The sequence below is a fragment of the Gracilinanus agilis genome, chromosome 3, assembly GCF_016433145.1.
Source record: "Gracilinanus agilis isolate LMUSP501 chromosome 3, AgileGrace, whole genome shotgun sequence".
NCBI classification, from domain to species: domain Eukaryota; kingdom Metazoa; phylum Chordata; class Mammalia; order Didelphimorphia; family Didelphidae; genus Gracilinanus; species Gracilinanus agilis.
In genome coordinates, this window is record NC_058132.1 from 94497008 (window position 1) to 94509393 (window position 12386).

At 36.2% G+C, this 12386-nt stretch overlaps 1 protein-coding gene across 3 annotated transcripts in view; it reads right to left on the reverse strand.

Annotated features, from left to right (window-relative positions):
* RAB6A (RAB6A, member RAS oncogene family) overlaps positions 1–12386 on the reverse strand; it is an 88912-nt gene that overhangs the window by 12620 nt on the left and 63906 nt on the right. For 2 of the 3 annotated variants that reach the window (XM_044668116.1, XM_044668117.1), the window contains exons 5-6: positions 11934–12045; positions 9325–9418 (exon numbers count right to left, since the gene is read on the reverse strand). The exons of the other annotated variant lie outside the window; for it this stretch is intronic. In XM_044668116.1, coding sequence (XP_044524051.1) covers positions 9325–9418; positions 11934–12045 — 206 coding nt within the window. The remainder of the gene's footprint in view (positions 1–9324; positions 9419–11933; positions 12046–12386) is intronic. 3 annotated transcript variants of the gene reach the window in all.

Sequence of the window (12386 nt, forward strand, 5' to 3'; positions counted from 1 at the left end):
AGTTTTGTTCTTTCAGATTTTGCTACAAGTACTTAAATGGGCCAAACAGTAAGAATTTTAGGATAGGGCAATTTAAAAAGAGAAAAAAATCATGTTATTTGATGGAAATGGATTCAGTTTGTTACATCTGCAGCCATGATGTTGGCAGTAAAAGTCAGTAGCTTGCATTCCAGCTAGTCACTAAATGATGCATTAGCTAAATCTCTCACCTATATTATCTATTTAAAAAGGAAACTTGGCAATGGTGGAAGTCTGATGGAAGTCTGAATGCAAAGGGCTTTTATATGAGATAACTCTCTTTTTAGACCAGTTTCTCTCTAAATTTAAGGTCAGAATAAGATAATTCCCCACATAGTCTGATTCTCTGGGGCTTTATTCAGTTCAATTACAGCTGTCTCCAAGGAGTAAGGCTTATCTTATGTGGCAGGAAACACCAATGCTATGGACATAGGGTGGCATATCAGAGAATCCTCAAAAAACATTGTTCAACAATACAAGCTTACACTGATCTCTCTCTTTTCCAGGCCTCCCTTCTCTCTAAGCCTCAGTTTCCCTCTCAGTAAAACAAGGCAGTTAGCCCATATGACTTCTAAGGTCCCTTCCAGATCTATCATCCCAGTTCTACATATTCCTTTTTTTTTTTCCTTTTTTTGAGCTTGAAGGTCAGAGGCATTTTTTGTGATTCTTTTGTATTTACCACAGCACTTGGTAGAATGTAAGTCACATAGTAAGTGTTCAATAACCATTCAATGGCTATCTTCTCCCTTAGTGATCTCTCAGATAACAATCCAGCATCTTCGGTTTTCCATCCTTTCCTACCTTTCTGCATACATCAGGTTTTTTACCTCTATGCTCTGAAAAGTAGAGTTAGCTAAAAATATATTTCCAGTGCAATCAGGAGAAAAAGAACCATCCAACAGAAGAATAGAACACTTAACTACAAATCTCTTTTCATGTGGGAAGTCTCCAGAAAAACATAAATGAGTTGTATCTCTTAGGGCTAAAAACCTTAACAGGACAAATATTAACAGATCATTACAGTTCATTTTTAGGACTGAATTATTAATAAATTCTGAATTTAACTCTTCAGAAAACCTATGAAATGTAAGAAATTATTTTTATATTAGTTTTTAATCATGTAAGTTAAAATTCCACAAAAATTTTTCTTGGGTTCAAATCCATTAATTTGCAGAGTCCCCTAACACACTCTATATTTAATAAGCCACTACTCTTTCCCTTTAGAATTCAAGGCATAAATACAAAAAGAGAATATGCTATATTTCATAACTATCACTCCAATCAGAAAAAGTCATTTCCCCCTTTGATAAAATCACATTCACGATAACTGTTGCCAGTTACAAAGGAGAATATTTTAACCTCTTGTTTAAATCAGACCTGTCAATGCAGGAAGGTATGGTAATACAATTTTGATTTCAGTCCACCAACTGTGCATTAGTTTACAAAGAAGTGAACAGATGGGAACTTGAGATTGAAAAGGGAGCTATACTATGCGGCTGACATAGGCAACTATGATTCTAATGTTGGTTCGACATATATAAAATATATGTTTCATGTGAGAAAAGCTAAATGCATAAGAACACTTATATTCAGTACTACTTCACAGTTTTTACAAAACACTTTTCTGCAATCCCTCTGGGAAGGAAGTAGTGCAAGTATTAACCACATTTCATGAATGAAGAAACTAAGGAGCACAAAAGTCAAGTGACCTCCTTACAGACATATGCACAGTGGTTCAGGGTCAGGATTTTAGCACAGGTTTGACTCCAAAGGTTTGATCTTTTGAGAAAAGTCAGATTTGGAACTTGAAAATCTCATGAACTCAGAACCTGACTTCAAATTCCAGTTCTTATATTTAATAAGCAAATGTGACTCTCAAAAAGTAACTTTGCTTCTTCAAATCTTAAATTTCCTCAGGTTTAAAATGTGGATGAAGATATTTTCCCTACAGTCACAACATGGCTGTTGTGAAGAAAGTGTAAGTATTCATGTTTTACAAAAATGGGAACTTTTACTATTGCCTTTATTTCAGGTATAAAGTCAGCTGTCTGAATTCTTCTAGCCAAATTCTCAAGTGTTTTCTTGAACCTATTTGTTTTACATCAGAATACATTATCAGAAAGAGGAGGAAATGACAATACTTTAGCAGGAATAAGTTTCTTATGGCTCATTGTTTCCAATGAGACTGAGAACTAAAAACCAATAATAAAAAGGAAAGAGCACTTTCACAGTAATAAGAAAAAAATTCAAGCATCTTCTCCAAGGTAATCAAGCCAAACTGGTTAGTCTGACTAACATTCCTCAGCAATTTCTGTTGCAGATATGATAAAAATTTTAACCATAAATAATTATTATGAATATAATCATCTGCTTCCACCACTTTTTCTTAGGTTACTAAGAAGACTAAATTTTAATGTACCTGATACATTTGAAATGTGATTATTGAAATCCACTTATTATGATGCAAATGCCACTTTAGTTGACCCCATTAGGTCCCTTGAGCTTCAATTTTCATCCCTTAGGACAGTGATGGGCAAACTACAGCCATTGGGCCAGGTGTGGCCCCCTGAAATGTTCTATCTGGCTGCCTGACATTATTCCTAATCTGATGAATACAATGAGTAGGATACAATACAATGAAACTTCCAAAGAAATGCCTTTGAAACAGAATGACAGATGAGCATTTCCTTTCCTTTGGCCCCCTCTTTAAAAAGTTTGCCCATCACTGCCTTGGGAAGTTCTACTACCTACATTCAGGTGCTCCCAATTCCCATTACATTACCAGTTAGTCTCACCAATTCCCATAAAGTCTACCAAAAAAAGTTATGCTTCTGAATCTCAAACTGGCTCTCAGTTATTGTTTGCCAACTATTTTCATTCATTTTATAGCTTTCCCATTGTATTTCCCTCAGCAAACCTTTTCCATTCTTTAAGCTTTTGTTCCTCCCATTAATGGTTCAGTACCCTTCCTTTTAGCAGCCATTTCCCTCAGAATGAGACCATCCCATACAACTCCTCTCACCTTCTTCTCCACTATAAAACTTCTTTACTTCTTTTCTCATCTTTTTCTTCTTCCTTCTGTTCTGTCTCAAAAGAATTAACATCCCTCCTATTTCCAAAGGCTAATCATTTCTACCTGCACTTTGATTATATTCTCTTATTACTTCCAAAAGGAATATGCTCTAGCAATTATTGCTCTTTACTCCATTTTCCATTAATACCATTCTACTGGCTTTTCTATCTATAAACAATTCAAGAACGTACTGATAAGGAGAGCATTAGGAAAAAGAGGGAATCTGTAAAGGATTCATGTTGAAGGTAGTATTCAGGATAAGTCTGGTAGGAAACCAAGATGTCTAAGAAGCAAAGAGGATAGATGATGCAAATTAATGAGAAGGGAGATGAAAGTGTTTAAGGAACAGCAAAAAAGGGCAAATTTGGCTGCACTACAGAGGCAAGGAGGGCAGTAGTATATAAGGTTAGAAATGCAACTTGCTCCTGTTGTAAAGAATTCCAAAGCTTTACAAAGAAGGATTTTAAGCATACAAGTTTGAAACTGCACTAACTTTGGGGATGCCCTATATTTGAACTACTATAGGAATCACCACTTACTGAATAAAGGAGAGACAGACATATAATTTAAGAAATCACTTTAGGGGGCAGCTGGGTAGATCAGTGGATTGAGAGCCAGGCCTAGAGACAGGAGGTCCTAGGTTCAAATCTGGCCTCAGACACTTCCTAGCTGTGTGACCCTGGGCAAGTCACTTGACCCCCATTGCCTACCCTTACCACTCTTCTGCCTCGGAGCCAATACACAGTATTGACTCCAAAATGGAAGGTATGGGTTTAAAAAAAAAAGAAGAAAAAAAAGAAATCACTTTGGCAACTATGTAGAAGATGAAAGAGGGGACATATTCAAGGCAGAGAAACCAATTAGGAGGCCAATGCAAAAGTCCATATGATAGATGCTGAGAGCTTAAATTAGAGTAGTAGTCATACAAGTGAAGATTAGGGGACAGATGAAAGAAGTTGTAAAGGTAGAAAATTAAGACTTGACAACTGAACATATATGAAGGATAAATGAGAATGAAAACTTGCAGATGATATCTGGATCATGAAACTGGTTTGATGGAAGGAATGTTGGTACACTCAACAGGAATGATAAATTTGAAAGAAAAGTGGGTTTGGGGAAAAAAATTGGATAAAGATGATTAGATATTTGATGCCAATTACAACTATCCATGTCTGTTTATCCTGTGTACTTTATTCTGTTTCATCCAAAAGGAAAAATGGATGAATTGGGGCCATTACTCATCAATGTACAAAGATATCAAAGAAAGGTGAGGGTACACTGGGAGAAGATTTTCCCAATGTTACCTAAACAGCTATTGTGAGTTTCTAGTTAGATTAGTGAGGTCATAGTTAGATTAGAATTACTGTGAAGGGTTGATATCTGGTGAAGAAAATAGGTTTGAGAGCCTACAAAACAGTAAGAGTTGATACAAGAGTATCAGACTATGAAGACTAAAGGGGTTGAATGGATTATATCAGAAATAAGTCTTGCTACTGGAGAGATGGTGGAATGCAACCCACTTTACTACCTTCTGACTGGATTAATCTTATACCCATCCTGCTATCCAAGATCAACCATGGCTTGCACAATGGAGACCACTGGATTGTTTTGCTTATTGTTTCTATATTAAGGAGTATTAGATTTGCACTACAAATAACTAACTAAAAATGGCTATTTGGTATTTGATACTATGCCCTTATTTATCTTAACTAAGAAAGCATCTACCTGGTATTAATTCAAGACATATGCCTCTATATATGGATATAAATATATTCATATCCTCAGGTACTGAAAGAGGTAGGAGTCATGAATGATGAGCTACTGACATAGGTACCCCAAGACTACAGAAGAAAATCTACAAATTTAAAAGCCATTTATCTAGCCTTTAATTCCTGAAACAATTTGAGAAAAGGACATTAAACAAAAGTTATTGAACAACTAGTAAGGAATAGTGATTAAAGAGAATCATCCTGGCTTTGAGGGTTATCTGTAGCAGACTAATAAATTTGTGAATTAGAAGAATTCTATAAATAAAGTTTACCTATGCTTTATCAAAGCATTTTGATAAAGTATCTCATACTTTATTTAATTTAAAAATTTAATTTTATTTAATTTTAAAAACTCATGATGGAAAGTTGAACAATGGATGATGACTGTGATACTGAGATTAAATCTACCTTGTCCATTCTCAAATCTAATCGCCAAAGGTGAGAACATCCCCACTTAATTCACAAGTTGTGAAGTCTGTGACCCATGTGTGCTAGAGTGAGTGACAAATCAAAATTTACTGACTGCCTCTTGGGCAGTCCTAAGAAAAGTGTCTGTTGTGATAGGACATGTAAACGAAGAGGAAGGCACAAGAAGTAACACAAAAGGAGCCCCTTTAGAAGAGAATTCAGTGAGTTCAGCTTCTCTCTTCTTGCTCATGTCTTGGACCTGGAGAACTCTTCTTGTTTGTCTCTTGGACCTGGAGAGCTCTTCTTGTTTGTGTCTTGGACCTTTTTGCTTCTTCTTGTTCATGACTTGGACCTGGGACCCTGAAACCTTGGTGAGACTATTCTTAAATCTTTCCCTTAGAACTACATTGGTGATTGAAGAAGGCTGACTACCTTAGCCTCCAGAGGGACCCTTGATTGGGAGAAGCCCTAGTAGCTAAACCCCTTGCTAAATGACTTTAGGCTGAGCCTCTGGAGCCTTGCCGGAGTAAAGCCCAGACCTGAATACAAATCTAATTCGTTAAGTTAGATCTCTTGCTCTACCCTCTTCTCATCTCTCTACTTCCACTCTCTCCTATATTTGGTAAATAAATTACTAAAATCATCTTAGGAATTGGTATTTATTCAGTTCCTTGGTGACCACAACTTTAAATATTAATATATCCAACCAAAAAAAAAAAAACCCCTTTTCCCTCTTATATGACACAGTAAGATGAATTTGGAAATGGCTTCTTGACCAAACTCAAAGACTGGACCTTAATGGCCAATGTCTGGTCAGTAGAAGGTATCTAGTGGAATATGCTAGGAACGGTTGTATCTGCACTGGCTATGTTACTTAATAGTTTATCAATGATTCAGGTAAAAGTTTCTCATCAAACTAAGATGGCATAAAGCTGGGAAAAGATAGCTGATATGCTGTAGGCCAGAGTTAGGACTAAAAAAGATCTTGACAGGTTAGTTTTGGGTTGTATCTAATAAGATGAAATTCAATAGAGATAAACATAAAATCTTATTCTTGGTTTTATAAGTATAGGATTGGAAAATCTGGTTAAACAGCTATTTGTATGAAAAATATCTTGGAAGTATTAGCAAGTTCAATGAATTAGAAGTGTGACATGGCATCCAAGAATCCATATAATCCTGAGCTGTATCAAGAGAAACATAGCTTCTAAGAATAAGTAGGTAATATTACTTATGTACTATGCCCTAGTGAGATCACATCTTAAGTACTCTGCTCTGTTCTAAAAGCTCTAGTTGAAGCATATTAATCAGCTGGAGACCATCCAGAGGGGGATATAACAGAAAGGGTGAAGAGCCTTGAACCTTTCCGTTAATCAACAAGTATTTATTACATGCCTAAGAGCAAGGCATGGTGCTACACTCTGGGGAAACAAAAATAATAAATTGAAAAAAAAAAACAAAAACCTCTTACTTTCTGTCTTAATAATAACTCTAAGACAGGAGAGCAAGGGCTGGTCAAATGTTTTTCCCAGGGTCACACAGATAAGAAGTGTCAGGTCACATTTGAACTCGGGTCTCCCCAACTCCAGTCCTGGCTCTCTATTCATTGTTCTACCTAGTTGCTCCTATCCCATAAATTTTTAACAAAGCAACAATTTGTTTGTTCTGAGTTCCCTATCTCTTTTCCATTAATTTTCCTTAAATTACGCCTGCAATTTCATTGATATATGGAATTCCTGGTGAGGAAACTCCTACCAGTGTAGATCAGCACCTTCTCTGCAACTTATAGTTTTAGAGTGGTACCCAGAGAACCATGAGATTAAGTGCTAGGTCACTCAGTATGCATCACAGACTGCACATGAACTCAGGTTTTCCCAACTCTATGGCCAGTTTTCTATATTCTATGGTAGACTGCCTATTGAAAAGGACATATGTTCCCATAACAAGGGGATACTCTGGGCAACATTCAGGTCAGCCAGAATCATGTATTATTATTTCTGGTGCCATTTGGGCCTCCTAAGCTCTAACTTCTAGGCTAACCCCTAAAGGCAATATTATATATACATGTAAGCCACACCACCCCTTGCCCCCTTTCAGCTTTATGTATTGACTTCTCCAATTAGATTGCGAACTCTCTAAGGATAGGGGCTATCTTTTTTTTTTAATTTTTTAAACATTTATTAATATTCATTTTTAACATGGTTACATGATTCATGCTCCTACTTTCCCCTTCACCCCCCGCTCTCCCCCCACTCATGGCCAATGCACATTTCCACTGGTTTTAACATGTGTCATTGATCAAGACCTATTTCCAAATTGTTGATAGTTGCATTGGTGTGGTAGTTTCGAGTCCACATCCCCAATCATGTACGCCTCATCCCATGCATTCAAGCAGTTGTTTTTCTTATATGTTTCCTCTCTTGCAGTTCTTCCTCTGAATGTGGGTAGCATTTTTTACCATAAATCCCTCAGAACTGTCCTGTGTCATTGCTTTCTGCTGCTACAGAAGTCCATTACATTTTATTTTACCACAGTGTATCAGTCTCTGTGTACAATGTTCTTCTGGCTCTGCTCCTTTCGCTCTGCATCAGTTCCTGGAGGTCTTTCCAGTTCACATGGAATTCCTCCAGTTTATTATTCCTTTTAGCACAATAGTATTCCATCACCAGCATATACTAGTTTGTTCAGCCATTCCCCAATTGAAGGACATACCCTCCTTTTCCAGTTCTTTGCCACAACAAAAAGCGCAGCTATAAATATTTTCATACAAATCTGTTTGTTTATGATCTTTTTCAGGTACAAACCAGGGGCTATCTTTTTTATATATGTATCCCCAGTGTCTATCTACCTCAATGCCTAGTACATAGTAGGTGGCTAATTCAATGTTCACTGTCTGACACCTTGGTTCTGTCATTTACTGTTAACTCTGGGCAAGTCAGTTCCTTTCTGTGAGACTCAGCTTCTTCATCTATAAAACATAATGCCATTTTGCACTACTTATTTCAAAGAGTCACTATGAAGAAAGTATTTCCTAAAACCTAAAATGTTGCCCTTATTATTCACACAGACTGAAGAATCTCCCACAAAGAGCTAGATATAAAGAAAAGGCATTTCTCTACCCCAATTCTACCATGCAGATGAGATCAAGCTGCCTAAGGCCTAAATGGCAGACTTTTAAACCCCACCACAAGTCTAACTTTGTCTTACACTACCTATCTACCAACTTCCTTGAAAAATGGGTTTACTGAAATGTTTATTTTTGACATTTCTAGATCTGAACAAAGCCTGATATCCTAAGATGTTGCCAAGCAACATGGAAACTTCTGACAATTTATTGGAGCTGCTCAATAAGTTTGTTCTTTAAAAAGCAACAAAGTGTCATTCTTACAAGACAAATAATCTCTTCCATCCCCTTCAAAACTTCAACCTTACTCTTTCACTCTAACAGTGGAAAAACAACCTCTAACTCAGTATATTCTTAGGTTAAGAGGCACTTCTTGTTTTGAGAGTTGGTAGATTTTAGAATTTCTACAAAATATTTATATTATCTCTTCTGGCTTTTTCAGAATTAGAAGTTCAATAGCCTCCAGGGGATATATAGCTCATAAAATCATCTAGGACTGCAATTCCTGTGTGATATGCCTACCTAAATTAATAAAATCAAGAATCATTTAGAATATTGAAGAGTGGAAACAGTGTAGCAGGTAAGAAAAACACTTTAGTTAGGCCCCTTCTCCCTTCCAGGCCTCAATTTCCTCATCTACGGGATACATGTTAAAGGCCTATAATTAGACTAGATGATCTTAAAATTTTCTCACAACTCTAAATCTTATGAATTGCTATATCAATTTTCCTTCCAGTTCAACAATGTACTGAAAATAAGAAGACACTGTCGATTGTAGAAAAGCAACAATAGGCATCTAATACTCTTGATACTAACAGGTACCTAAAGATTCCCCCAATAAAGGGGAAAAAAAGATTTCTTTGACCATTTGTGGAAATCTCAGCAACTTCATCCCCTCAGCTATCCCCAACCCCTATCCTTCACACACTCACCTGTTTTACATTGTATCCTGCTTTTGCACTGGTTTCAATAAACATAACATTCAGCTCTTTGGCTTTCCTCTCTCCCTCCTCAATAGATACTTGCCTGTAAAAAATAGGGGGGAAAAGAGAGATAATTTGAGACAGAACTCTAGGAAGGGGATCCATCCAATGGGCTCAAGAGTGTAAAACTTTCAAACAACAAAAATTAGTTTTCTCATTTCAGAAAGAAACAGGCATTAACTTTCTAAAGTCTCACCCTGAATTGATGGGAAACTGAAGGAAAAAAAGAACCTAAGTCGATGTTCTTGTTTTCTTATATCTGATCTAGAATAGATGTCAGCTGGTATGCAGATTAAGAGGTCAAGGATACTAAGCAAGAATTACTCCTAGTCTTGAATGTGATATTCTAAATATATTTACCATAAGGGACATGCTCTTGATTAACAGGTATCCATAACTGGGAAGGTATTTCTGGAAATAGTTCTGGGCAACTAAGAGCTTTTAAAATGAGACAGGTTAACAACATGCACAAATATCCCCACTCTCCATCCCCCATGCTTTTTTAAACTTTTTAAATGTGGGCATTAAATGCAATTTTTTTTCTGTCTATCCCATGGTGCCAGGCACATTTTAAGTATCTTACACTTGCTGACTATTTGAGCACCTAAGGGCCTAAAGCCTGGAAGCTACATTCATTCTGAATTGATTGTACCTTATCTTTAAAAGAGGTAGAATAATACCACTGGACAAAAGTGCTGAGGCTGGGAATGCTCAATACAAACCCTGTAACTATAATAGAGAAACTATTAGTCCTCGTACATTTTTATCTTACTTTCAGTGACTATAACATTCTCTCATGGCTGAAAGAAATCAAGTCAGGGAACTTCAAAGTAATTAACAAGTGGCTAGTCTGGAGAAAAAACTGATCATTTTTCACTTTATAAGCCTAAACAGGTTACTCCCATCTTAAGACTCAGTTTTATTAATACTGATACTTGACATACTTACCTCTTATAAACTGTCAAATGCTACACAAAGAGAGCTGTTAGAATCCTTATAACTCCTCGATGACTATGACTTAGCTATATGATTAATGTATTAATAGCCTAAATCCAAATCCCTCTGAGACAAGATAGAAGGGAATCCAAGGAAAACACTTAAAATTAAGACTAGTAATTTACTTTCTAACAGACTTTCTAGGAAAAAAAAAAAACAAAAATCAAAGCTAAAGACATCCTTTATATTTTAAATAAGTGTGTGTGTGTGTGTGTGCGCGCGCGCGTGTGTATGTATATATATATATTTTTAACCCTTACCTTCTGTCTTGGAATCAATACTATGTATTGGTTCCAAGGCAGAAAAGTGGTAAGGCCTAGGCAATGGAGGTCAAGTGACTTGCCCAGGTCATATAGCTACGAAGTGTCTGAGGCCGATTTAATCTCAGGACCTTCCATCTCTGGGCCTGACTCTCAATCCACTGAGCTACCTTTATTATATAATGATGTTCTAACACAGTTGCTAATGGAACAAACTGAATTATGATCAGCCCATTTCCCTGCCAAATATTTAAACAGGGCCACAGATTCAAAACCTGAATTTTAATATTCTTCATCTTGCAATGCTAGAGATAATGAAATAAGAACTTATTAAAGGAGATTAGTCAATATTTTTAAAGCCCAAAACATAACAAACTCGTCAAGATTTTCACTGAAATTAAATCCAGGGGACTTCAAAGTAATTAAAGCTAAAGCACTGTGCATTCTGAATTCTGAAGATCACTTTGCTCACTTCACTAATGTACCACAATGAAGCCACTCAGGTCAATTTAAAAGTCTGATTTATTTATAACCACAAATAATTAAGTGATACAAAATACCCCAGAAATTATAGTTAATGGAATACTACAAAAGAAAAAAATGGTGGGACTTTAATTTCTATAAACAAATCATTTTAAGAAACGATTTATTTTTAAAGCATTTTTGCACAAGTTTTTTATGCGGATCAGTTTCCTCAATGAACTCTCTTACACCAAATCTATCATAGGTGAATTTAAATGAAGAACTTTATTTAGTAAATTTCTTATGCTTGTGTAAATTTAAAAAATAAATATAAGGTAAAATGAGACAAAGACATGTATGATTGGAAAAGAAAAGAAAAAATATTGGTCATATAATGAGAATAAAGGAAAACAGTAATGAAGAATGCCTTACAGCTAATTCTTTATGACAAAATTCTAGAAAGACATAGGCATGAATTACACAATATGAAAAGACATGGATGGAATGCTTTCTGTGCTGATTAGGTTACCAAAATAAAAACGAAAGAAAACCAGAATCCTCCTGGTCATAACACCACACAGAAGAAGCAAGCTCCTTCTGTCATAAAATACTGGCCAAGAGAAATACTGGTCAATTGTGAACCCTTCTATCTATAGGGGGTATCCAAAAATCAATGAAACTATAGATCACCCAAGTTTCAAAATAAAATTTAAAATAGTTTCTAAATAAGTTGACACTATCTCGCTCAACAGTATTTCCCAAGAGGTTGGGGGGATAAGGTAAGGGGAGCAGATTATTTAAGGTAGAAATCAAGTGCTCTGAAAGAAAGTCACTCCATACCTCTTGTCAGCAAGATCAGTTTTATTTCCCACTAGCATAATGATGACATCACTTCCCCTTTCCGTTCTGACATCATCAATCCATTTTGTGGTTTGCTGGAATGAGTTTACATCTGGTGTGGGAGGGTGGACAAAAAGTTGAGTATTATTACAGTTACCTCTCTAGGTGATGAACAACCATACCACCACCCTGGCTGGGGCTGGCACATTAAGACCCGCCCTTTTAATGTGCCTGCAACATAACTCCATTTTATCTGATAACAACTGTCAGTGTTTTAGAAACACTGAAAAAAATAAGTTTTTATGTTGGAAGACATTTGTATATTCCAAAATTTGTAAAATGAGTATAAGGAGAAAATTTAATGTGTTTGTTTACATATATACAGATTACACACACACATACACACACACACACACACACACACACACACACACACACGTGTATGTTTTATAT